The following is a 27440-nucleotide window of genomic DNA, read 5'->3' as shown; positions in this document are numbered from 1 at the left end:
AAGTACAGTTTTTTTTCTTAATTTGGTAGCTAGGATAGTAGGGTGGGAAATAACGACTTACACACACTATACTTATCATAGTTTTGTGTTTTGCTCCTCCTCTGGATTCCTTTGGGCTGTTAGAAATCTCCCAGCAAGAGCCTAACTCCCTCCTCTTGATGTATCATTGAGATTTCTTACTTTTATGGTGAGCTGTAGATCACATGGTCCTTTCTGGAGAACAGATCTAATCCACCAAAGTCCACCATCACCAGGGTTTAACTTTAAAAGCTGCCCTAATGACACTATAAAATGATATGGAAACAGACCAACACAAGACATGTAAAGGAATGATAAAATGGATAAAATAAAGAACAAAGGAGGAAGGCATTGAGTTTGGCTGGGAGAGAATTCATTGTTCCGATGTTTATGCTTTTGTTGCGTACCAGAAAAAGAAGCAGAAGGAAAAGTCAGAGCCTGTACAGGGAACATTCTGATCTCCTCTGATGTAGTCTGTAACAGCAATCTTCCATATCTCATTTACTGCTCTGGGTTTGGGAGTATCCCGGCCTCTGCCACCATCTTAAAGAAGACCCCTTTCTTCTGTATCAGTCGCTGGGGCTCATCAAACTCCACAACTCTGCCTGCTTCCAGAACGAGCACCCTGCAGGAAATACGATATTATTTGAGTAAATGTATAACCAGAGATGTATAGTAACTAAGTAGAACTACTTCACTACTGTACTTAAGTACGGAAAGGCGCTATCTGTACTTTCCTAGAGTAGAATTTTTTTTCTCCTACTTCCACTTTTACTTCACTACATTTTTTCAATGATTTCAAAACTTCTACTCCAATATTTTTTTTTTGTGCTGCATTGTTACTCTTTACAATTATAAAAATTACCACTGCCAGAACAGTAGATGGCAGGTTTCATGAAGCTCAAAACATGTGTATTATCAGCGCATACGAAAACAAATGCTACTGTATGTATAAATAAAGCTGCATTTGAAATAATAAAAAACAATATGATGTTCAAACTTTTGACTTCTTTCTTCATAACACAGTACTTGTACTTTTACTTTCAGTACTTGAGTAGCAATTTTTTTTTTTAAAACTACTGGTACTTTTACTTTCAGTACTTGAGTAGCAAAATTTAACCACTTTAACACTAGCCACTGTGCTGCTACTGCAGCAAAGTGGCTCTTGTAGGTCTGACGACGTAGACCTACGTCGCCAGTCTCCTCCCCCTGTAGGCGGCGCTCGCGCACCGCTGGAGGCGCGCTCCCGCTGTTTTCATTCACAGCGGGAGTCGGGCCAGGGGAGGAGCGACGGCGATCGCCACTGCTCTGCCCCGATCGCCGGGGAATCCAGTTTGGAGATCCGTCCGTCTGTGTAAACTCTTAATCTCTTAAGTGACAGGGATTGATGGATCGGAGTGTTCAGCATAGCTGAACATCCGATCTGTCCCTGGCTCACTCAGTCACCTCCCCCCCCCCCACACGTTAGTAAGCACCAGGCATACATTAACCCCTCCCTCTCCAATAAAATTAACCCCTTCCCTGCCAGTGTCATTTTTACAGTAACAGTGCATATATATAGCACTGATTACTGCTGTAATGTCACTGGTACCCCCAAAAGTGTAAAAAATGTCAGTCAAGGGTCCGATCTGTCCGCCGCAATGTCGCAGTCCCGCAAAAAAAAAAATCGCAGATCGCCGCCATTACTTGTTAAAAAAAAAAACACCAAAAATGACAGAAATCTTTCCCTTAGTTAGTAAACGCAATAACTTTTGCGCAAACCAATCAAAATACACTTATTGCGATTTTTTTTACCAAACATGGGTAGCAGAAAACAAATTGGCCAAAAATTTAAAAAAAAATTGGTTTTTACATCTTTTTTGGGGGGAATTTCATATAAAAAAATGTTAAAAATATTGTTATTTTTTTCAAAATAAACGCTATTTTTTTGTTTATAGCGCAAAAAGTAAAAATCGCACAGGTGATCAAATACCACCAAAAGAAAGCTCTGTTTGTGGGAAAAAAAGGACGTAAATTTTGTTTGGGTACAGCGTCGCATGACCGCGCAATTGTCAGTTAAAGTCGCACAGCGCCAAATCGCAAAAAGTGGCCCAGACGTAACACAGCAAAATGCTCTAGTGGTAAAGTGGTTAAAAAAAAAAATACTTGCAATACTTAAGTACAAAACATGTTGAGTACTTTAGTACTTCTACTCAAGTCACTTTTTGATCGAGCACTTCCACTTCTACTCAAGTATGGGTTTCGAGTACTTTATACAACTCTGTGTATAACAATAATTTCTTACATTATTAATTATAGTCACAACTAAAAAAATTAATTTAAAAAATATATTTTTACGTTTTTATTCTATTATACAATCACATATATGATATAAAAGCCAGCAGATTAAGCTTTAGGCTCCTCCTAATGTTTTCCAGGCCCCTACATTGCTGTAAAGTCTGATATTTATACATGGAAGTAATAAAAATTGGAGCCTCTTGTCCGAGGCCGTGGTAAGGCAGGAGAGGATCCTACCTCAGGAGCTGTTATGGGGGATACTGACAGCTCAGCCCCTCAGTTTGCCCTAGGACAGAAGCCATGTATTAGAAACACTGACAGCTACAGTGCCTTGAAAAAGTATTTATACACCTTGAAATATCATTAGCTTCACATAATTGTGAAGTGGAAGAAAAATGATAAAAGTTTTTCAACATTACAAATAAATATCTAAAAAGTGTGGTGTGCATTTATATTCAGCCCCCTTTACTCTGATACCCCTACCTAAAATCTAGAGGTTTGTTAGAGAACCTTAGTGAACAAACAGCATCATGAAGGCCAAGGAACACACCAGACAGGTCAAGGATAAAGTTGTGGAGAAATTTAAAGCAGGTTTAGGTTATAAAAAAAATATTCCAAGCTTTCAACATCTCATGGAGCACTGTTCAATCCATCAACCGAAAACAGAAAGAGTATGGCACAACTGCAAACTGGCAAGGAGGGCATTAATCAGAGAAGCATGCAAGAGGCCCATGGTAACTCTGGAGGAGCTGAAGAGATCCACAACAAATGTTTTACAAATAAACGAAACAATAAACATGTATACATTTCTACACTAGATAAAGATATTAAAAGCATATAAAACGGTTCTAAAACATATACAATTAGCCTGACCCAGAAACATATTTTTACTCTAAAGGCTAAGTGGAGTGGGGGGGTGCTGGAACATGTTACACCCTAAATAGGAATGCAAAATGTTCTAAAGGTGAACTTTAAGTGCTAAATGTTGCTGATCATATGTGCAATGATTTCCAGGCTTCCAATAGAAAAAAATAGCAAATGCACATTTTTTTTACCTGCAAAAAGACGTGCATTTATTTATTATTTATTTATTTTTTTTTAAATAAAAGATTAACTTATCCTTTTATTTTGAGTGGCAACAATTTCCAGCAGAGGCTGCACTGACAATAGCTACATTGTTCCCTTCAATAAAATACTTTTACCTTTCACTGTCCATGACGGTGTGCAATCTGTGCGCTATGGTCAGTACAGTGCAATCAATGAACGCATTTCGAATGGTGCTCTGAACCAGATTATCTGTTTCCATATCAATGGAGGCCGTTGCTTCATCTAGAACCAGAATCTTTGTCTTCCGGAGTAAAGCTCGAGCAAGACAGATCAGCTGTCTCTGTCCAACACTGAAATACAAACATTACAATTTGCAGCTAATCTCCGAGCATGAAAATACATACAAATTTAAACTACATATACAAGACGTTATACCTTCAAAAAGTATTTGTATTTCTGTGCAGCCGCTTTTGTAAACTAAACACGCTTTCCAGACAGCACCTTGACTTCCAGTGCAGCAGGACTTAAGCAAGGCCAGTGGTTCAAAACACACCCCAGCTTGCTTTAGGGCCATGAAAGGGTAACACTTATTGCAGGTCAGAGTGTTTAGCAACCTGTCTCACTGCAATAAAGTTGATTTTGCTTCAGTGACAACATCAGTGTATGGCCCATTGTTCTCCTGATACCTGATGTACATGTAAGCAGGCACCAGAGATATCATGGACAACGCAGAGGATATGGGCACTTGGAGTGGTATTGCCTTCTACTCAATGGTAAGATTTATTACTTTGATAAGGAAGAAGTTCACAATCAGGGTTCATATTCCCTATGCATAAAATATTCTCTGCCACACAGTTGTAGGCAGGTGCAGTCTATTCTCTCCATTGTAGGTGGTGCTCTAATGCAGCGGCATTGCAGTCAAAGGGAAAGTCAAGAAGAACATGGTTCCTCTATGGTTTCCTGTGTACCTGGGGAAGCTATCTGATTGGATGCTGCCACCCCATGTGACTATGACAGCCATCTTGGGTCAGGAAGAGCCTAATTTAAGATGCTGGCTCCAAGGCTTGGCTCGCATTTCATGTGTGGGTAGTGTAGGGACAGGCAGGGAGAGGTTCCTGATGAGTAGGGAAAGGATAGGAACATGTCACACTACCTGGAATCCTCCCCATTTGGGAACCGACCGGCCAAGCCGTATTCCGCCCCTCAAGACAGACACGGTCTGCACATCTGAGACTTGCTCTGTTACACGTGAAACACTTTTTTTTATTATATTCTTCCATTTCATTGGATTAGAAGGTTCTCGGAAGGAAAGCACTCAAGCGCATCAGTTATTTAGAAATTCCTTGCAGTGTGAACTGGTGAAGGGCTCATACTATACCAGCAGAGAAGTAAAGCAGTGCAAGTGCAGTAAAGCTCTATGTACCCTTTACTGCCCCATGTAGATCACAATGCGTACCTGAGGTTCTCTCCTCCCTCAGAGATGTCATGGTAGAGTTTCTTGGGAAGAGACTGCACAAAGTCCTTTACATGACACATGTCCAGAGCATTCCAGAGCTCCATATCAGAATGTTTGTCTAACGGATCCAGGTTCATCCGGAGCGTTCCTGAGAATAAAACTGGATCCTGGAAGCAAACAGCACTCAGTCAAATATAACCCAGAACTAAAATCATGATGAAACAGAAAATGTACTGAAAATAACTGACAGAATCCTTAACTGTAATTTGCATATTAAAACTGAGTAGGCGTAGCCTAAAGGGTATATTTCAGCTTGTTCCAAGAAAAGTTTACTGTTGAAATATTCACTAAATGCAATGGGAACATTCACACCATCGACTCCCACAGTCCTGTTCAATGGACACTTGTACTGAAAGAAGTATGAATTCTGCAATTGCTAAACTCCTTCTGAAAATACCTGCTGCCTGGCTGTTCCAGCCTTCAGTACTTTCTGGCTGATGCTTTTGACAGAAGGGGGGGGGGGGGGCACAATGTTTTTTTTTTTTTAATTGGTTACCATCCTTTAAAGTTTACCCCAGCCATGCCTATATTATTTCACAGTTGCACGGTTTCCTATCCTTGACTTAAATTGCTTACTCCGATTTCACTGCACATTGCAAGCTTCTCACAATGTGCTTTAGAAGCTGCAGCAAGTTAGTTAGAGGCTGCCTCATTCATTTCATTCATTCATTTAGGACAGTCTGTATGCAAATGCAATCTGGCTAGAAACACCCACTTATCCAGACTGATGTCCACCCAGAAAGACATTATGCATCAGTGCCGAGGGCTCCTGAAAGGATTTTAAGGCAGGATGATGTTTTTTTTGGCGGGTCCCTACTGCGCATGCGCGAAGCCTATTGGCTCGGTGGCGGAGGAGGGAGGAGAGGGCCGAACTTTCGAGGGACGGTGCCGCAGCGCCGTATCCCGAAAGTGGGGAAGGGTACCTGTCAAAAACAGGTACCCATTCCCCCCTCCCCCCTGAAAGGTGCCAAATGTGGCACCGGAGGGGAGGCGGAAACAAAAGAGCGGCAGTTCCACTTTTGGGTGGAACTCCACTTTAAGTGGGAAGGCATGTTTCCCGAAGTCTACCTAAAGCTCAAACGTTTCTTTTTAGTTCATAAAAGAATAAGGAATGGCTAAAATCCATCCGTCAGGTTTTTTTTTTTCCCCTTACCTCCTGTACTGGTGACAACTGTCAAATGTTTGATTACCCTTCACTTTGGGAACCAATAGAGAGGACGAATCTCACCAGCAGGAGACAAATAAATTTGACGATGGTTCCAACACTTCTAACACCATCCAAAATTGAAAAGAAAAGTTTTGAAAGTCTGATTAGCTAATCTGTAAACCCTCCCAGAAATGACTGCTCTCTATATTCTAGTAGAATATAGAAAACACGCAGGATTCAAATAATGGGATCTTCTCGGTGGGATTTATAAAAATATTAAACAGCAATCAATAGCAATCCAAATTGTTTTATGGCAGTTAAAATGGAAATAAACCCTCCTATCCTTTTCAACCAAGGAAGCTGCCATCTTGGCTTCTGTTTGATCTGCAACTGTCATGATGCTGCACATGCGATCAGTTATGACACCAGCCATTTAATAGTTTGATAGTTTGGCTGAGAGCACAAGCAAATGTGACAGCAATTCTGGCACGCTGGGAATGTAACTTTTTTTTGAAGATGTTAAATCGGTTTAGTTCCACTTTAAGAAACGGATAACCAACATCCAATTGGTCTCTATATCGTTTATTCTTCACTTCTTTTTCTTGTGCCAATTGTCTGTTTAATATAAGATCACGTCCATCTTTTTATCATAGACTCACCTGTGGTATGATATTAAATTTGCTCCGTAAATCATGGAGACCGATAGTAGCTATGTCAATCCCATCCACCACAATCTTTCCTCCTGCCCTCTCAACAACACGGAATAAACAGTTTGTGAGTGTAGATTTCCCAGCTCCTGTTCTTCCAACGATGCCAAGCTGAAAAATAAAACACATTTAATGATCTCTAATGTTACAATGGCATTGAAAAACCTAAAACAGAGAGTAAGGAAGATTAACTTGCACATTCCTAAAGAATAGAATAGCAAGAGCATTCCATATGAACTGGAGAGCCCATTGGCAGCACCCAGTCAAATCCAAATGCCCTCTCATTGCCGTCACCCTCCTAATCTCACCATGGACATTATAATCTAACTATACAATCTCTGTGCAATCTACTTTATATCTACCGAAATTATGTAATATAAGGACGTATCTAAACTATCCAATCATTTTGTATCCAATCGGGAAGGCTCTTAAACTACATAGTTGTTGGTAGATCCAAAAAGAGAATGTAACGTCTAAGGTGAGCTTTAGTAGAAAGGAGACATTTTGTGCAAGGTGAAAGGTCCATAGGATTTGGTTGGGGGCATGAAGTGCAGAAGTAGGGGTATGATAATTGAGGGTTGCTTTTAAAGGAGGTAACAGGGTGAGAATAGTAGTTGAAGGGGGGCACAGGGTTTGGGGATGCTAGAACTGAACCAGGAGGTATGGGATTGAAGCTCAGTGACCTGGCTATTCCTCACCAGAGCCCAGGTGGGTCAGATTATGACACTGAAATGATTCTTAATAGAAATGGAAGAGGGTCAGGTTTACAATTCAAACTTGCCCCAATAGTTGTCATTATTCTTTTTTTTTGAGTGTGGTTTGCTACAGAGAGTGCCACTTTCTCTGGTGTACAGTACAGTTTTGTGCATCTCCAAGCATGGCTCACCAACCACCAATCTTATATTCTCCTTATATTCTAGTATCATTTTGTTTCATGGGTGTCCCTAGTAATAAACCGATTCCAGATAAAAGGCCTTATAATCACTTTCTCCGTAGTACGCAGCTGGAAGGTGACATCACGGAGAGCCAAGTCATAGTCTTCCCGATATCTGGCCTGGTAGTTGATGAATTCAATGACTCCTTTGTCTGGCCACTCCAAGGGTGGTCTTCTAGCAATAACCCAGGGGGCCTAGAACCAAACATAAATATTCATCTATTGAACTCAATTCATTTGCACAAATTCATATATATTTTCTACAGCAGAGGAGAGATTACTGTACCTCTTTCTCCATCTCTTCATACTCACAAACACGTTCTATGGCTACTCCATTTGTCTCAATCTCACAGGCTTTACGTACCCAGAAATTTAATGTCTGTGTGATCTGGATAAAATAAGGAAAATTAAGGCATGTCTTGAAAGAAAAAATATGTTGTAATTTCTGTGGTGTACATATGTTTTATTGCTACAGTGGTTACCTTAAAGTAAAGTTTTTTTTACATTTTGGATAGAGCAAGGGAGGGTTGTAACCCCTGTCAAATTTTTATTTATTTTTTTCCCATTTTTTTTGCCATCTGTGTCACATTTTAGAGATTTCCCTTCACTTCCTGTCTCATAGTAAAATCAGGAAGTGGGAGGAAATCCCTGCAAATTAAGGGAATTCCTTGGGGATCCCCAGGTCACTAGAACTAGTGTACCCATTGAAAGATTTCCCCTCTATTACTTTGATGGGGACAACCCAAAATTTTGAATTTCCATTTGCTTTCACTTTCAGTGATAATGGCAAACAGGAAAAATAAAGAGGGTGAATCTCCCTAACGGGTACAGACGACAATAAAAGTTGACGTGTTCTAATTAGTGATCGACCAATATAGTTTTTTTTTATTGCCGATACCGATATTTTGGTCATCGCATATCGGTATCGGATATTGGCCGATATTTTCTTACATTAGAAAAACATTTTTTTTATGTATTTATTTATTTTTTACAGGTACTCTTGTGGAGGGATCTGGGGGTCTAAAAGACCCCAAACACCTCCTCTGCACTTAAAAGCATTCAAAACACCAAGTTTGGCTGTTTTGAATGCTGTCATTTTTTTTTAATTTGGCGCCAAGTACATGGAGATCCAATCAGAGCCGAATGCGGCTTTGATTGGATCCTCTCTTTGGCGGCCGTGCATTCTGGTTGCCCGGGTCTCCCGGTGGGACGGGAGATCCGGGCAAGCCACGGAAGGCGGCAGGACTGGAGGGGCGTCCCCTCCCGCTCCTTGTAATGACAGCCGAGTGGCTTCTCAGCCGCATCAGTTGTCATTACAAGACAGCCGACTGTCGGCTATGGACGCCGGTACCGGGGTGATGCCTCTAGCTGCAGGCAACACTCCGGTACAGGCACTTTCCCGAAACAATCAGCAATATCGGTAACCTCAGGGGCCGATTCCGATATATCGGGGAAAGTGCATATCGGCTTTGCCGATTATCGGTCGATCCCTAGTTCTAATCCCTCCCCACTCTATCCACAACTAAAAAATGAAACTTTAGTTATACTTTAAAGTGATTTTTTATATGATTCTCACATTTTTACATGTTTTCACTTCCACATTACAGTAATAAACCCTAACTCCACTATTGTGGAGAAAAAATATTCCCCTCTGGGTGATCTCTCTGTACATTTCAAGGATTATAACAAACTTTGTTGCAGATTCCTACCTTTTGTTAGTCTGAAGAAATCCCTGTGTGTTTCTCTGTCCCCCTGTGGGAACGTGAGTCTAATGGAAGTGGTTTTACAATTATCAATCAGCTGTGGAAGCTGCAGAGCACTAATGAGGAAATTTTCTGGGCCTGCATCCCTTTAGACATGTTCCTATTGGGAGTATCTAACCAAAAATTACATTTTTGTTGCAGGGGATGCCTGAAATCTGACTTGTATCTTTGGCAGACTTCTGGGAAAATCAGTGAGCCAACCACAAGCAGGAAATGATGTTTCTGGGGTGTGGTCAGTATACATTCTGTGTACAGAACAGCTCCAGGTAGCCATATTGCATTGCAATTTCAGAAAACTACAACAGCTGCAGATTGAAAAGGAAAGGTAATTTTTAATAACATTCAATTGCAATATGACTTGTGTCACAATTGTATATGCTATATTATTTTTTCTTTGTTTGCTATTTTTTCCCCATAAATGTAGAGTTACCCTTTAAACTTAATATGGTGATTTGTAGATGAACCACTAGAGGGAGGAATCACTGAATTTGCAATCACTCTGCCTCCCTTCTTAAAGCGGTGTTCTGGCCTTCCCCTCCAAAAATGAAAAGTCAGCAGCTAACATACTGCAGCTGCTGACTTTTAATATTAGGACACTTACCTGTCCTGGAATCCAGCGATGTTGGCACCACAGCCATTTCCATCGGCTGTCGGGTGCTGCCGCCGCCATTGCCAGTACGGTAACCTGGCCGTAAAGCCTTGCGTCTTCACATCCGGATCCCTACTGTGCATGCGCGCTCTCTTAGTGGCCTGGCCACAGCAAGGTCCAACTGAACTGTTTTTCAGTTTTGGGTGGAACTCCGCTTTAACAGCTGTTGATATAAGATAGCAGCCACACAGGGAATACATTGTTTTTAACGAGTTGGCAAAGTGGCTGATTTACTACAACTGAAGCTGATTCTGCACTCTCAAATTTAAGCAAATCCACCCCATAGACTCGTGCAAAGGAGGCATAAAGATGCCTGTACATACTGTAAATAATACAAACTATATGCGGAAACAAAGTATTTTAAAACATTAACATGCATTAAAAATTGACATGTAAAACAAAATTAATGACAACAGTATACATCATCTTTGAAGTTTCCTGACTGTTACATGTATCTGGAGAATTTTAACTGGAAATTAGTACAATGCTCTCTGATATAGATTAGCAATTTAGCATTAGCATATAATGAGAAGACCAAAATGCAGCTATCCCTCAGCAACCAACCAAGTCCTTAAGGATATAAAAATGGGAATCCAACCCACTGTTATAGGAAACAGCCAAACGTTTCTTAGTTTTCTTAAACCAGTCTGTTTCGAACATTACATTCACCTCTAGGAGGTGGCGCTCATTCGCAGTGGCAATGCAGGTGAAGGAGGAGGTCAAGAGGAACCTAGTTCTTCTATGGTTTCCTTGATCACAGAGAGGCAGTAACTGATTGGAGACTGGCACCCCATGTGACTTTGGTGGCCATTTCGGATCAAGCAGCGTCTATTTAAGACCCTGGCTCCTGGGTTTGGCAGGCATTTTATGTGTGGCTAGAGTGGGTACAGGTCACCAATCTGTCAGGGACAGTGCTTAGCATCAGAGAGAAGTTCCAGACGAGTAAGGAAATTGCAGAGACACGGCATTCTTTCTGGAAGCCTCCCCACTCGGGTACAGACCAGCCAGGACGCAGTTCACCCCTCAAGACCGACGCTGTTGGCACAACTGAGATCTTCATCGCTGTTATAACCTATAAGTGCTCGCAGTCGGGTGCCTTCCCACCGGGATTTTTGTGTATTGCCGAACTTCATTTCCAATATAGTTCTGTTTTCTGCAACTGGACTCAGTATTTTCTGCCACTGCTCCAACCCATAGGTGTAAAAAAAAAAAAAAAGGGAGTGGTCCACAGGCAGGGACTGTCATCTTGGCTTTGTAGAAACAAGTTCTTAATGATCATGACATCATCGGCTCCTTTTCAGTCCAGCACCTGATCTCCGGGTGACAACATGAGCCTTATTCACCTCACCACATACAGTTAGGGAAGCAATACAGTGGTGAGCTACTGAGGCAAAGCTCACAGTTCACCTTTATGTAAGTATGAGACAACAGAAATGCTTGAGAATGCTTAGATCTTGCTTTTACATTAAATTACCTTTGAGTTGATGGGCACCTTGAGTTTCCGGGCTATACTATATGTTATCACAATCTAGGTGAATCCCCTTCAATCTAAATATATTACCTGTGCATGTATGTACTTACATTTAGAGCATAGGTGATGGACAATCCCACTGTGCCAGAGGTCATTTTATCACCGGCTTGAATGGCAAACAGCGCAGCAAAGAAAACCATCAGGTTCCCCAAAAATTCCAGTCTCACCGCAAGCCACCTATTGACCAATGATGAGACAAAAATTAGTCTGAGAAAAGTGATCCATTCAGGGCATTAATAAAGGGTCAGTTCACTTTTACAAAAAACTGCTTATGCACTCTATAAATGGAGGTTGGGTAAGAGGAAACTATAGATTAAAACTAACTGTGCAGCTTTGACTAAAGTTGGATAATGCCCTTGCTGTAGGTGCAGGCCATTTAGGTACCTTTAGGAGCCTGGCAGAAAAACTCCCAGAGGTGACATCAACCCATCCTGCCTTATTGTTAGAGTCAAGTCTCAAAATCCCACACGTGTGGTCCACTATCTCCTCTGTTGCAGCATCCCTGAGGTTACAACTATTGTGACAGATGAGAGAAAGTGCATGCAAGGGATTGTCTTAGGAACATCTTTTTGGTAAAGCTGAACTAACCCTTTAAGGGTAGAAATACATTTGAAATAAACACAGAACAAAGTTGACCACACACAGTAAATTATGTTTGTCTGACAGATGAGATCTGAAACAAAATTTTGCTAACAGAAAAAAAACCAAGGCTACACCCAGATAAATGTCTCCCTGAGAACAATGATGGGGGACACATTGGCCACTCATTTCTAGTGCCTGTACCTGACAATGGGGTTGATTTACTTAAAACTGGATCACTCAGAATCTGGTGTAATTGTGCATAGTAATCAATTAACTTCTAACTTCAGCTTATTTAATAATGCCCCATACACACGTGCAGATTATCTGAAGACTTGTCTGTAGACTTACCAAAACCATATAATATGAGGTCAAACCTAAACACTTTCAATTTGTATGCAATCCGGCAGGCCCTTGCACTACATAGAAAAGGTAAATCTGAAGACAAAAGTCTTCAGATAATCTGCACGTGTGTACGGGGCATTAGGCATTGACACTGAAACCTGGAAGCTGATTGGTTGATATGCTAAGTTGCACCAGATTTTATACTCTCCAGTTTTAGTAACTATTCCCCAGTGTTCCTTGTGTAAGCTTTCATATGAACTAAAGTTGGTTATCACCTTTTTTTCCTCAAGATGGCTTGAGTAGGTCACTGACTCATCAGAGAAGGGGAAGGTTGGGTCATTTCAAATGAGTCTAATGGTGTCCATAGACATGAAGATGGTCTGCCTCTCTGGTCCCTTTCAAATGCTTTAGCAGATGGCCTGATGTTTATAGGCCACACACAGACACTGACGACCAAGGTTCATCAGGTGCAATAGTGATTAGAAAGGTTAAGGAACAATGTCTGATTGTTATTGTTTCACCCAATATAATGATTTTTGTTTTGGAATGCACTGGTCGATTTAAGGGCAATCAAATCATGTCGACATGTCTGACCATCCTCTAGTGCAGGGGTTTCCAAACTTTTTAAACAAAGGGCCAGTTTACTGTCCTCAAGACTTTAAGGGGGACAGACTGTGGCCATTGGGAGTAGAAAGTATCTTGGCGTCAGTGGGAGTAAACAATACATCTATGGTATTACGTGGAGGAATAGTGCCCTATCGCTGGTGCCAGTGGGAGGAATAGTGCCCCATCATTGGTGTCAGTGGGATTAATAGTGCCCTATCACTGGTGTCATTGGGAGGAATAGTGCCCCATTGTTGGTGTCAGTGGGAGAAATAGTGCCCCATTGTTGGTGTCAGTGCAATTAATTGTGCCCCATTGTTGGTGCCAGTTTAAGGAATAGTGCCCCATCATTGGCATCAATCGAAAAAATAGTGCCCCATTGTTGGTATCAGTAGCATGAATATTGCCACATTGTTGGTGTCAGTGGGAGGAATAGTGTCTTGTATAAGTGGAAGGAAAAGTGCCCCAAGGGCCAGGTAAAGGCAAGCAAAGGGCTTGCTCTAGTGTCTTCTTGACATCAGATTTCAAGAAAAGTGTAATTTTGAGTCAACTATTAGTTCCTCCAAGTAAGCTCATTCTAACAAAAAAAAGATCGTTAGATCTAAAAAAAAGGTGGTCAGGGGAACAATATTTTTTTTGTGTCTACTTTTCCATCTTATAATAAGTGAATGCATTCACAATGCATAAACATTTTTACATGCTTGGAAGCATTATTGCGAAAATAGCTGACAATGTCAAATGTGAATTTTTTTTTCAAAAGGAACCATGATTTTAGAGAAATATGTGACAGTTAACATAACTAAATGTACAATGTCCTGAGTCGGTAAGAAGTCTTAAGCCTGTACACATGGGCTGAATATTGGATGGTATCATCTGGTTCAATAGAAATCGGCCGACATTTGACATCTGACAGAAGCTGGCCCAACGTCCAGCTTCTGTTAAAGGGGCATGACCGAACCGATCGGCATCCAATCAGCACTGGCTGAGAGCGCTGACCAGGGTTTCTGACAGGGGCAGTCCCCCTGTCAGAACACAATAGCTCAGTGGGGAGATCACCGTACTATAATCGAATATTTAGTACAAGGTCTCCTCCCGAGCTCTTTATTTTTTTTCGTTCAGCCCGGAACTCTTCTTCCTGTCTAGTAAATGTGAGCCCAGATAATAGAAAATCTGACAGGAGTACTAAGAAAAAGTCTTGAGTGGACATACACTTTAATTTAAGACATCTAAAGAGTCTTAGACTATTTTGTCTGAAAGGTGGATAGTGGATACACACCTAAGTAGTCATGGAAGATGAATGTATATCACACCACTCTGAATACCAGTACCTGTTAGAAATCACATTATTGTAGTAGCAGACCAAATTTTCATTCACCGTATCCTTATTCTGTCCAATGAACCTCTCCTGATGCCCGTAGGCTCTGATTGTTGAAGCCCCTGACAACGTCTCGCTGAAGTGTGAGATGACTGGAGAGCGAGAAGCCCCATCGAGTCTGCGGATTTGTCGTGAGCTGGCGATATAATATCTCTGATCACAGGGGAGAACAAACATCAGCAGTGAACTTTCCAATCTGTATTTTAAAAAATAATTAATGCCTAAGTGTAGTCCTTTTTTTTTTAAATCAGCACAAGAGACAGTACTTCCATTCAATGAGAATCATCCCTTGTGCTGCTGGCGGCTCTCTTAAATGGCCATTACAGCCGCTAGCAGTAATCACTGTGTTCTCTCGGTGGGGCTGGGTCCCCCTGCCTCCACCCCCCGCTGGGAGAACAATGGCTCCACAGGAGGGATTCCCCCATCAACACTGACCGTCGGTCCACCTACGGCTGGCTTTAGTTGAAATCTGAAGTCCTCTGTCTATCCACCCCATCATACACCTGATGGCATAAACTTCCAGTGCTGCAGGGGTTATTACAAGCTGCTGGACATGTAACAGTCTCTTGTCAAGAGTGCCAATTATGCCTGCCTCTACCGCCCCCTCCTCCCTTCACAGAAGCTGTATACTACAGCTTCGAACAGTTAAAAGCACTCTATAAATGGAGGTTGGGTGGATGAAAAAAAGGTCTACCTCCTCCATTCACAGAGCATTTTTCTTTTATGCAAGCTATAGTACAGTTTCTATGACTGTAACAGGTCCAGTGGCTCATGTTAACATCCCAGCTTCTAAAGATTATGGTTGCGTGGGTATGGTGGGGGGGCAGAGGACTTTGGATTTCACCCAAGAGAGCAGACAGCAGTAGGAATGAGCTCAGGCGGGTTTGGGGTCTTGTCTGTGTGCTATCCCAGGAAGCTGTCAAAGCCAACAGCCAATCATAGGTGGCAGAGGCATTCCTGGCCCCACAGATGCATGCATGCTTAAGTGGCTTTGAGCTCTGATGAAGAGAGAACTTGTCCCTCGAAATGCATAAGCCGTTGAAGTCTGGATGGCAACTTCCTGAGATTGGACCATGTGCAGTTGACCTGGAAGCATAGATTGTGTATCATTCTGCTGAACTTCTGATATGTAGTTGCTTGTATATATTTCATCATCAGAATAAAAAAATCTTTTTATAGAGGTAATGCTCTAGGCTGGTGCACCCTTTTTATTTGTTTTTTTCTGCTCACATGGAAACACTCCTGAGCTCATCACTGGGACACTTCTCATTGGATGCAAATACCACTCTTTGCGTTGATTTATTTAAAAAAAAATTGCATTGAAGGAAAACTTGACACAAAACGTATATGTTATGGTTGCCGAAAAACTGGTTTCTTATATCTCTCAATGATTCCAGCACAGAACCTGCTGCAACCTTTACGAAATCAAATAAATATTCATGTTCTTGCAGAGGTGTACAGTTTGTGACTTGACAGTTAGAAGTGAATTATGATGCATGCCCCTGTTTCTCTCCTTAATATTAGAGAGATAAATCGAATAAATCCCTTGTTAGAGCTATAGAGGTTGGGCAGAGTCAAGGAAGACTAGTTGTTATAAAGGTCTATTGACTTGCATTGGGTTTGTTGCTGCCATCTTTAATTTAAAACAAATCCAGCTCACCTTATTTTTATTGGGTGACAAATAAATACACACTTACCTGGATGAGCAGGTATAAAAATCCTAGGGGAACAATGGCCACTAAGAAAAGCGGGGTGACACACACAATGACCAGTATAGTGCCCAGCACATCCAGCATACAGTTTAACCATGTCCGTAAATAGTAATGAAAGCGCTCATCTATCACATATATGTCCTAAAAAAAAAAAAATAATAAAAAAAAAGCAGGGTAGAAGTTACAGGAAATATCAGAAATAAGCCTTTGTATTACAAAAAAAAAAAGAATTATACAAGAGGAATGTGTATTATTAAATAATTGTTAATAAATAATAGATCTTTGCAGTAATCCAGTGTGAAACTTAACCTATGTGCAGGAGCTTCCTGTAATAAAGGAAGAGGACTGCTGCTCTTTCTCCTTGTGCAGGGTGACTGGTCTCCTCTCTACCCCCTCCTATATTTTCCTGCAGACAGCCTGTAGTGGGTGGAGTCTGCTGGACCCCTCCCACATCTCTGCTCTCTACTACATGGAGTATGTACAGCTAATTGATGATGTCACTACTACTTTTACAAGCTGATATCTGCGTTTGCAAGTGTACTTAATGCACACAAAGTGGATTTATACCCTTTGTGGCTATTGAATATATTTACACAAATAGCACATTGGTTTTTATGTACTACTACTTGAGATTTACACAAATGTTTTTGTCACCAAAGTTCAATTTTAAGTGTCCAGTAAGAAAAATTCCCAATTATGTGCTCCCTACTTGCTACCAAGTGGAACAGTCTATACATCAGGGCATGACATACATTTGTACAAGGCTTTGAAACAGTGAGTGGCTTCCCCCTTCTTTTATGAATATATATACAGTATGTCACAAAACTGAGTACATCCCTCACATTTTTGTAAATGTTTTATTATACCTTTTCATGTGACAACACTGAAGAAATTACACTTTGCTACAATGTAAAGTAGTGAGTGTACAGCTTGTATGACAGTGTATATTTGCTGTCACCTCAAATGCCTCAACACACAGCCATTAACCACTTAACGTCTGCTCACGTTGCTGCTACTGCAGCAATGTGGCTCGTTATCGTCTAGCGACGTAGTACTACGTCGCTAGACTCCTCCCCCTGTAGGCGGCGCTCACGCACTGCCGGAGGCGCGCTCCCACTGTTTTCAGTCACAGCGGGAGTCGGGCCAGGGGAGGAGCGGCGGCGATCGCCGCTGCTCTTCCCCGATCGTCGGGGAATCGAGTTTGGAGATCCGCCCGCCTGTGTAAACAGAGTGGGCGGATCTCCTAAGTGACAGGGAGTGACAGATTGCAGTGTTCAGCATAGCTGAACATCCGATCTGTCCCTGACTCACTCAGTCACCTCCCCCCCCCACACGTCAGTAAGCACCAGGCATACATTAACCACTCCCTCTCCAATAAAATTAACCCCTTCCCTGCCAGTGTCATTTTTACAGTAACAGTGCATATTTATAGCACTGATTACTGCAGTAATGTCACTGGTACCCCCAAAAGTGTCAAAAATGTCAGTCAAGGGTCTGATCTGTCCGCCGCAATTTCGCAGTCCCGCAAAAAAAAAATCGCAGATAGCCGCCATTACTCGTTAAAAAAAAAAACACCAAAAATGACAGAAATCTTTCCCTTAGTTAGTAAACGCAATAACTTTTGCGCAAACCAATCAAAATACACTTATTGTGATTTTTTTTTTACCAAACATAGGTAGCAGAAAACAAATTGGCCAAAAATTAAAAAAAATTTTGATTTTTACATTTTTTTGGGGGGGAATTTCATATAAAAAAAATTTAAAAAATATTGTTATTTTTTCAAAATAAATGCTCTTTTTTTGTTTATAGCGCAAAAAGTAAAAATCGCACAGGTGATCAAATACCACCAAAAGAAAGCTCTGTTTGTGGGAAAAAAAAGGAAGTAAATTTTGTTTGGGTACAGCGTCGCACGACCGCGCAATTGTCCGTTAAAGTCGCACAGTGCCGAATCACAAAAAGTGGCCCAGACGTAAGACAGCAAAATCCTCTAGTGGTTAATGTCTAAACCACTGGCAACAAAAGTGAGTACACCCCTAAGTGATAATGTCAGAATTGGGCCCAGAGTGTCAATATTTTGTGTGGCCACCATTATTTTTCAGCACTGCCTCTTGGGCATGGAGTTCCCCAGAGCTTCACAGGTTGACATCACGGACATCAAGGAGCTGATTAGAGACCTTGCGCTCCTCTACCTTCCTGAGGATGCCCGACAGATGCTCAATAGGATTTAGGTCTGGAGACATACTTGACCAGTCCATCACCTTTACCCTCAGCTTCTTTAGCAAGGCATTGGTCGTCTTGGAGGTGTGTTTGGGGTTGTTATCATGTTAGAATACTGCCCTGCGGCCCAGTCTCTGAAGGGAGGAGATCATGCTCTGCTTCAGTATGTCACAGTACATGTTGGCATTCATGGTTCCCTCAATTAACTGTAGCTCCCCAGTGCCAGCAGCACTCATGCAGCCCCAGACCATGACACTCCCACCACCATGCTTGACTGTAGGCAAGACACATTTGTCTTTGTACTCATCACCTGGTTGCCGCCACACACGCTTGACACCATCTGAACCAAATAAGTTTATCTTGGTCTCATCAGACCACAGGACATGGTTCCAGTAATCCATGTCCTTAGTCTGCTTGTCTTCAGCAAACTGTTTGCGGACTTTCTTGTGCATCATCTTTAGAAGAGGCTTCCTTCTGGGAGGACAGCCATGTAGACCAATTTGATGCAGTGTGCGGCTTTGGTCTGAGCACTGACAGGCTGACCCCCCACCCCTTCAACCTCTGCAGCAATGCTGGTAGCACTCATATGTCTATTTCCCAAAGACAACCTCTGGATATGGCGCTGAGCACGTGCACTCAACCTCTTTGGTCGACCATGGCAACGCCTGTTCTGAGTGGAACCTGTCCTGGTAAACCGCTGTATGGTCTTGGTCCCCATGCTGCAGCTCAGTTTCAGGGTCTTTGCAATCTTCTTATAGCCAAGGCCATATTTATGTAGAGCAAAAATTATTTTTTTTTCAGATCCTCAGAGAATTCTTTGCCATGAGGTGCCATGTCGAACTTCCAGTGACCAGTATGAGAGAGTGAGAGTGATAACACCAAATTTAACACACCTACTCCCCATTCACACCTGAGACTTTGTAACACTAACGAGTCACATGACACCGGGGAGGGAAAATGGCAAATTGGGCCCAATATGGACATTTTCACTTAGAGGTGTACTGACTTCTGTTGCCAGCGCTTTAGACATTAATAACTATGTATTGAGTTATTTTGAGGGGACAGCAAATTTACACTGTTATACAAGCTGTACACTCACTACTTTACATTGTAGCAAAGTGTAAATTCTTCAGTGTTGTCACATGAAAAGATATAATAAAATATTTACAAAAATGTGAGGGATGTAATCACTTTTGTGAGATATGGTATATAGTTTTTCATGAACTTTAAACACCTGATCACATTAGAATGAAAAATATATTGGGTCGGGTATGACTGTGCCCAGGACTTACCTTAGTGAATCGGTTCAGTACTTGACCCATGGGTGTTGTTTCAAAAAACTGGAGTGGTAGGTGTAAGATATTGTCTAACATCTGGTTGTGCAGTGAGCGAGAGGCGCAGATTGTTCCTCTTGTGATCACATAGGCACCATAGCAGACAAAAACGCCTAAAGCAATCACATAAAGTGCAAATGGTTATAGTACATTTACAATGTCACAAAAGACAAACATTTCTATTTTAAAGTGATTGTAAAGTCTTTGTTTTGTTTTTTCTATAAAAATAACAAGTATATGTTATACTTACCTCCTCTGTGTTGTGGTTTTGCACAGAGCAGCCTGGATCCTCCTCTTCTTGGGTCCCAGGCTGGAGCTCCTGGCCCCTCCCCCCCTGTTGAGTGCCCCCACAGCAAGCAGCTTGCTATGGGGGCTCCCGAGCCGAGCTGCAGCTCCATGTATCCATTCAGACACTGAGCTGTCATTCAGCCCCACCCCCTCGCTCTCCTCATTGGCTGAGTTTGATTGACAAGCAGCAGGAGTCAATAGCGCCGCTGCTGTGTCTCATCCAATCAGGAAAGGGAGTCCCGGACGGCTGAAGCACTTGTGGACATCACTGGATAAAGATGGCCTCAGGTAAGTATCAGAGGTGCTCTGAGAAGGACTGATACACACAGAAAGCTTTTTTTTATCTTAATACATAGAATGCATTAAGATAAAAAAAACCTTCTGACTTTACAACTCCTTTAACTACCTGACAGTTTGTCACTCTACAGGGCTTTTCTACTCACATTTCCTTCACTAACGGACCAATGCCAAACAGAAGGGGTACTGGGGGCCTGAACACATTTCCAAATGGGTTTCCAAAGTCTGACCCATAAGGATGCCAAAGCATCTGAACTGCTTTTTAAACACACATAACATACGATAGTTATCTGCCACTGGTCCATCTATATTCTGCACACCTAATTTCTTCAATATTACCAATTGCACCTAATTTAAAGGTTGTTCTGCTGACTTGGCCAGCTAACACAATGGCATAAACGTAGTTTCTCAATAATGAACATTCCACTGTGCATAACTGCATTATCATTACACTCAAATATTTTTGTAGCACCCTCCTAGTTAGTATAGGATGCTACGTAAATTTATGTATGGGGGATAAATAGTTGGAAACGGCGCTACCTGATATATGTACAGCGAGTACATAGTGCTTAGTACAAAAATAATTTAGTGCGCAAATAAATATGTGCAGATAGTGCTCCTGTAGAATTAGTGAGCTATGAAAACTGGCCAGAAATAAATGATGCAATAATAAATTTAGGCAGAGGATGAATATGTGCAAACGCTGCTCAAATGGCAAAAAATAAGCTGTAAAAACTGGCCAAATATAAATAATGGTATGCAAATATTAAAATGAACAAGGTATGGTGTGAATGGATGGTGCAATAAATTATTAAATATAAGTCCCAATAAAATAAAGATGTAGTGAGTAAGGGTAACAATAAAAGTGATAAATCACAATAAAAAAATACAGAATATGATCACAAGAGGTCGCACTTACCCCGCAGCAAGATAATGCTCAATAGCTGTATAGGGTAGACAAAAAAGCTCTCAGACCTGTCCCCAACCTGTCTTTACAGACCGATGGATTCTCATCTGAGTGCAAAAGAAAACCTCTTAGTGTGGCAGGTGGTTTAGGAATGCAAAAGGGTTAGGAGCGGTCCCGTAGACGTCCAATGACGAAACCCACGTAGGGCGGAACCTAACGTCAACGTCACTTCCGGTCCGCAGCTCGCCGAGAGTGGAACGCGGAAGCTTCTCCGGCGCTGTCTGCACCAGTCTGATACGATCTGCTACATCCGCATCCAAAGTGTGAGTTACTACTAACCCTTTTGCATTCCTAAACCACCTGCCACACTAAGAGGTTTTCTTTTGCACTTAGATGAGAATCCATCGGTCTGTAAAGACAGGTTGGGGACAGGTCTGAGAGCTTTTTTGCCTACCCTATACAGCTATTGAGCATTATCTTGCTGCGGGGTAAGTGCGACCTCTTGTGATCATATTCGGAATATCAGACAAAAAGGTACTCACCACCATTTTCTGTAATTTTTTATTGTGATTTATCACTTTTATTGTTACCCTTACTCACTACATCTTTATTTTATTGGGACTTATATTCAATAATTTATTGCATCATCCATTCACACCATACCTTGTTCATTTTAATATTTGCATACCATTATTTATATTTGGCCAGTTTTTACAGCTTATTTTTTGCCATTTGAGCAGCGTTTGCACGTATTCATCCTCTGCCTAAATTTATTATTGCACCATTTATTTCTGGCCAGTTTTCATAGCTCACTAATTCTACAGGAGCACTATCTGCACATATTTATTTGCGCACTAACTTATTTTTGCACTAAGCACTTTTTTCCTCAACTACTATCTGTACTCGCTGTACATATATCAGGTAGCACCGTTTCCAACTATTTATCCCCCATACATCACTTTGACCCCTAAGTTTTTAGGGGTTGGTTGGTGGCTGCAACCTCAATTTATTTATTATTTTTTAAGAGTCTCGGAGTTCCTGATCCATAGCGCTGGTTTCCCCCTCTTTTATTCTACGTAAATTTAGTTCAGCTCCTCTGTAATCAGTAGAGCAGGGGATAATTGTTTTGGTCTGCTGAAAGTATCACAGGCTGCTGATCTGATTACCTCCCCCTGCATTCTACAGGATTCTAGAATCACAGAAGGAGGATAAATAGAAAGGCAACCTGAATATTTATGGGTATCTAGCCAATCCTCAGGAAGGTGTGCCCAGTAGGTGGCTGGAGAGCACATAAATAGTCTGAAGCCCGGATCAGAGTGTGTGGATCCTGGGTTTAGTCCTGTAAGAGGAGTCCCTCATCTAAGGGGCTCTGCCCCACAGGGCAGTCTGCTGGGGCCGCTGCTTGGAGGTCATCAAGGTCACAGCTGGAGTCTAAGCTTAGGGGCCTATTTCCAAAGTCTGGGATTTTCCTATGGTATGGAGAGCTCACTGGAGAATACCTTGTGGAAGTTGGCGTGAAGAGTGTCCTGTGGTATTGTGAGTTTGTGTCTCCCTCACTAAAGAGTGTCTGGTGGATATCAGAAGAAGGCAACTGATGATCCTGTGGCATGGTCACTACTGACCTACACTCTGTACCCCCCTGACTGTGTGTAGTACTCAGTTCTACAGAAGTGAGTCCTAGGCATTTCCAGCCAGTAGTGAATTTTGTGGGTGCTCTCTGCCAATGCAGGGTGAGGACAACTGTCCTCGGCCAATTCAGTTTCTTTTTGGGGTATCCCATGCATCCCCTTACCCCATCCAAGTTCACATTAGTAATAAAAGCATAAAAGATACTCCCTAAATTCTTACTGAGCCATTAAGAAGGAAGAAATGTTCTGTCCCTGGCTGTGTGTGCACTAAGTTTGGGAGAAAGGGACAATCATAGCCAGCGGTTCCTTGGGGGGTGCGCTACATTATTATGAGTCAATATATATATATATATATATATATATATATATATTTTTTATTTTTATTTATTTTTTTTTTTTAACGAAAAAAATGTTACATTTACAGCTAACAATACATTGAACATAGTGATATAAAAGATCATAATGCCTTCACCTTGCAGAAACCCCAGAAGTCCATAGATCCCCAGTCGATTGTTCCTCAGGTCGGCCCATTCTGCTGCATCTTTTACTTGCTTGGCCTCTGTTGTCCATCTACTGAGCCACACGTTTTGTCCTATAGCCATAGCGTTCTGTCCTATGTAAGCTATTATTGTGAAGGTCACCCAGAACCATCCAAAAGCATTAAGGTATTTCATCACCACTGACATTTTCATCTGGAAAACCAAACATCTGTCAACAATTAAACTAGTTGTAGAAGAGCTAAAAAAAAAAGGGATAGCTGTATCAAAATTACAGCATGACATCGTAGCTCTTGTACAAAACCTACATAACCTTCTAAAAAAAATGTGGTCCTCATATCTGTAAGTGTCAGGAGTAAATGGAAATATCTAAGGTTTTAGGTCTCCACAGCACTCCTTTCCAGGCTCCATTCACACTTGTATGACTCCAAAGTTGCGCCTACTTTGTAGTGCAAATGTGGTGCAACTTTGATGCAACTTTGGATGGGTGCAACTTGGATACGACTTTGGCTTTGTCCAGTGATAATAGGCAACTGTTGCACACAAGTTGTATGGTATAACATTCAGGTACGACTTTCATGCAACTTCTGAAGGTTAACATTGAGGTCTATTGTCCTCAAGTTCCATAAAAGTTGGACCAAAGTAGTGCATGAACTATTTTGTAATTGCTGCAAATTTAAGTTGCACATATATGAATGAGTATCATTGGAAAACTCGGGGAACGCCTTTTCATGCAACTTTGATGTTCAAAGTTGCATGACAAGTCGCACAAGTGTGAATGGAGCCTAAGACACTCATTAGAATTCGAATGTGCTTCTACACAAGAAATGTCAGTGTGGGTGAAGGATTCATGTACCAGTTGTAGACAGGTCCATGGAGTGTGAAGGAACACGGAGGTTGGAGTGCAACTGTGCTTCCTCCTCACCATTGCACCTGTCAGATAGCACAGCAGAGGGAAGTTTTGTACCAGGGAAGGGGTGGGTGGAGGTGCGGGGGCAGATTCAATGTGGGGATTCACAGATACTAGTTCCCCATCAGGTCTGCTTCCCTTGCAATTGGAAGCAGGCAGTGGGTGGATCCTTAGCCAATAGACAGCCTGCTATTGGCAATAGAATATGCCCACTGCCTGCTATCAATTACAAGGTGAGAGCGGACCTGATGGTGAATTAGTGTTTTAGCTTTCCCATCAGGATCTGCTCACTGCAGCTTCACTGGTTGGTAGGAGGCCGTTGGCTGTGAAGCCAACAGGGTCCCTAACAACCAGTGACAGGGAGAGGGCAACGGCAGCAAATATGCTGCTCTGCTAAATTGTGGACAGGGACAGGCACTATGCCTGTCTCTGTATGCCAAGTTAGAGTTATGCCTCGTACACACGCAACGATTGTTGGCCGTGAATTTTCGGCCAACGTCCGATCTTCGGCTTGTTAGTATGATGCTTCCGACAACCGACTGCGACTTTTCGACCGAACAAAATCTGGTGTGCATGCTATAAAATTTTTGTTGGCCGTCAACAGAACGGCCGATTTTCCGTCAGTCAGTAAAGATTTCGGCAGACAAAAATCAGATGAGCAAGACTGGGCATGCTCAGAGAAGAAAAAGCACACGGAAAGTAAACCAGCACATGACATCACTTCTGAAGTTGGTTGTTGTTGGCCGAGAAAATTCGTGTGCAGTCTAGAGCACATTTCAACCAACACAACAACACTGGACAAAAGACGGCCGATCATTGTTGCGTGTGTACGAGGCATTAGTCTTCATTACCTCCAGTTTTGTTATCTACAAATTGAAGGCAATTATATTTGAGCTTGGTGCATTAATAGCGCCACTTTGTAAAATCTGCTGCACTTGTCGGTAAAGTTACTGAAACAGACGGTAGGTATTTTTTAATCTGGCCGAGGCTATTTTAAGGGTCCACAGTGGCAGAAAACTGTTGGTAGTGCTGTACTGAATTCCTCTGACTGGGTCAGCTAGGCTTACTATACATTAGGAAGCCGCGCTATTAATTGCATCACTACTAATAGCTAACAGTAAAGCTTGACATACATACAGGATCGAAGTTCCGTCAAAGAGACCTGTTGGAAGGTTTTCCTCAATCAGTGGCTGCAGCAAACCGGTTGTAGCCGCTGATCAATGTATTCTGACAACAAACTGGAATCTGTTTTTTTTTTTAATTTCTTATCAGGCTCATGTATGGCCAAATTCAGTGAGAATTCAAAAAAGATTAGCGGGACAATTACTGAAGCCTGCTGCTAACAGCTTTGCTTTACAGAGATTCCCGTTTTTTTAAAGAAATTCACATAGCTGACTATTTGTAGGTAAGCAGATTTACCAGAACCAAGAGGTGCAAAAAAGATACATTATAGTTTAAAATCTGGGAGTGGTCCATTTACTTGTCCTTGCATTATCTGCCCGTGCCTCAATAGAGAGTATGATGTTTGTGAATATATTATATGAACTGCACAGACAAGCCTGAAAATTAAACACTTACACTTCCCGTGGCCACCTTCTCTTTATTCATTCTTGAAGCATTTGACATCTTGAACACTGACCTGGTCAAGACATGGACATGGTTAGACATGTTTTATCCAGTTTATGGAAAACCTTGGTTATACTAAGGATCTCTGTTATGCAACAACCTACTTAAAATATATCTTTACCCAGTAAAGGTTTGCATACCTTCTATTATCCCTTCCATTTCCCTTCCTTTCTATTTTGTGCCTTTTTTTAATTGGGACACCTTAAGTGTTTTTAAACCCAAAAACAAAAATTTTAAATTTTGCAGCTTGCAAGTCGTTCGACATGGTAGCTGTATTAATTTTAATTTTTCAGAGAATAAGAGAATTTTCAGCAGGTACAAAAAATATCTGTTGATCATGCAATATATGCTGTCTCCTTGTCTATTCTTGTGAGCTTTAAGACAAAAAAAAAAAAAAAGACAAATAACCTTATCTTTTTTTAAGTAAACTACTGCTGACATAAATTTGTACATGCTTATTACATGGCAAAGGCAGACATGTTTGAAGTCCAGCATGTGTGACAACTACAGCTCTCTCCATAGATACAATGGAGAAATGAGTGTAGACATGAAGCGACAGGAAAGGATTTTTTGCAGGGTTCCCAGGTGAAACATAAAGGAAATAAAACCTGAAAAATAAAAATAAAGCATCCAGTAAATCTAAAGGCTGTTAACCTGCAATATATAATAATTTTGTGTTTGGGTTTTGATACGCTTTGAAACCCATCTCTAGGGAAAATAAAAATGCTCCCCTGTTGTGGGGCTGCCCCGTTTACAGTAATCGCTTTAGTTCTATGAAACCAGTGTCTTCATGTGTACTGCAGGGCAATGGGTGCTGCATTGGACTTTATGATATCAGAGGACCTGTGATTGCTAGAACATGGAGAAGCAGAGGCTATAGAGAACAGTCTTAAAGCCTGAAAGAAGCCTGTGGCAGAGGAGGATCAAGAAAGTAAAGCTGCTTTTTATGACCCCCCCCCCCCCTAGACCTAAACAAGCATTTAAAGTGTTACTAAACCCACAAGAGTAAAATCAGCCAGTATATGCAGTAAAGCGAGCTCGTTATACTTAATGTAGAACCTAAGTGGTTAATCCTCTGCATTGTGTAGAAAGGCCATTTGATCCCGTCCTCTCTGATTCTCCCCTTCTATTACGGTCGATCCATCTGTTGATAGAACAGAGCCTTGGAGGCACTCTGCTCATGCTCAGTTTGGTGTGTATTGCTAGAGAGTTTTTTTTTTTTTTTTTGTAGGCTGCATGTGATTGGCACAGGGCCAATCAGCACTGTTTAGACAAAGGGTCAGGGGTCGTGCAGCCTCAAAGGACTATAAGCTTTACCCAGACACTGATAGAAGTCATAAGACTGCTATATACTGCTGATGGGAAAAGGTATTTAGCAGTTTATATTTACTAAGATAATTGCATTTCCATATTCTGTGTACTGTGGGAGAGCAGATATAGTGAATGCAGGTACCTGTGTTTAGTAGCACTTTAACCCTTGCAGCACAGGGTCAGGCCCAATGCAAGGGAGAATTTTACTTTTCTTGGAGTTAA

General features: G+C 41.6%; 1 protein-coding gene across 1 annotated transcript in view; it reads right to left on the bottom strand.

Annotated features, from left to right (window-relative positions):
* Positions 1–375: 375 nt before the first annotated feature.
* The window catches only part of LOC309545704 (multidrug resistance-associated protein 1-like), a 135375-nt gene continuing 108310 nt past the window's right edge, over positions 376–27440 (bottom strand). The window contains exons 17-28 of the mRNA XM_082245040.1: positions 25860–25920; positions 23347–23566; positions 19713–19867; positions 16189–16344; positions 14445–14644; positions 11640–11766; positions 7933–8034; positions 7698–7841; positions 6665–6823; positions 4799–4965; positions 3498–3692; positions 376–643 (exon numbers count right to left, since the gene is read on the bottom strand). Coding sequence (XP_082101166.1) covers positions 520–643; positions 3498–3692; positions 4799–4965; positions 6665–6823; positions 7698–7841; positions 7933–8034; positions 11640–11766; positions 14445–14644; positions 16189–16344; positions 19713–19867; positions 23347–23566; positions 25860–25920 — 1810 coding nt within the window. The 3' untranslated portion in view covers positions 376–519. The remainder of the gene's footprint in view (positions 644–3497; positions 3693–4798; positions 4966–6664; positions 6824–7697; positions 7842–7932; positions 8035–11639; positions 11767–14444; positions 14645–16188; positions 16345–19712; positions 19868–23346; positions 23567–25859; positions 25921–27440) is intronic.

Source organism: Pelophylax lessonae, assembly GCF_965119305.1.
Source record: "Pelophylax lessonae genome assembly, chromosome: 2".
NCBI lineage: Eukaryota > Metazoa > Chordata > Amphibia > Anura > Ranidae > Pelophylax > Pelophylax lessonae.
This window is presented reverse-complemented; position numbering and strand designations above follow the sequence as displayed.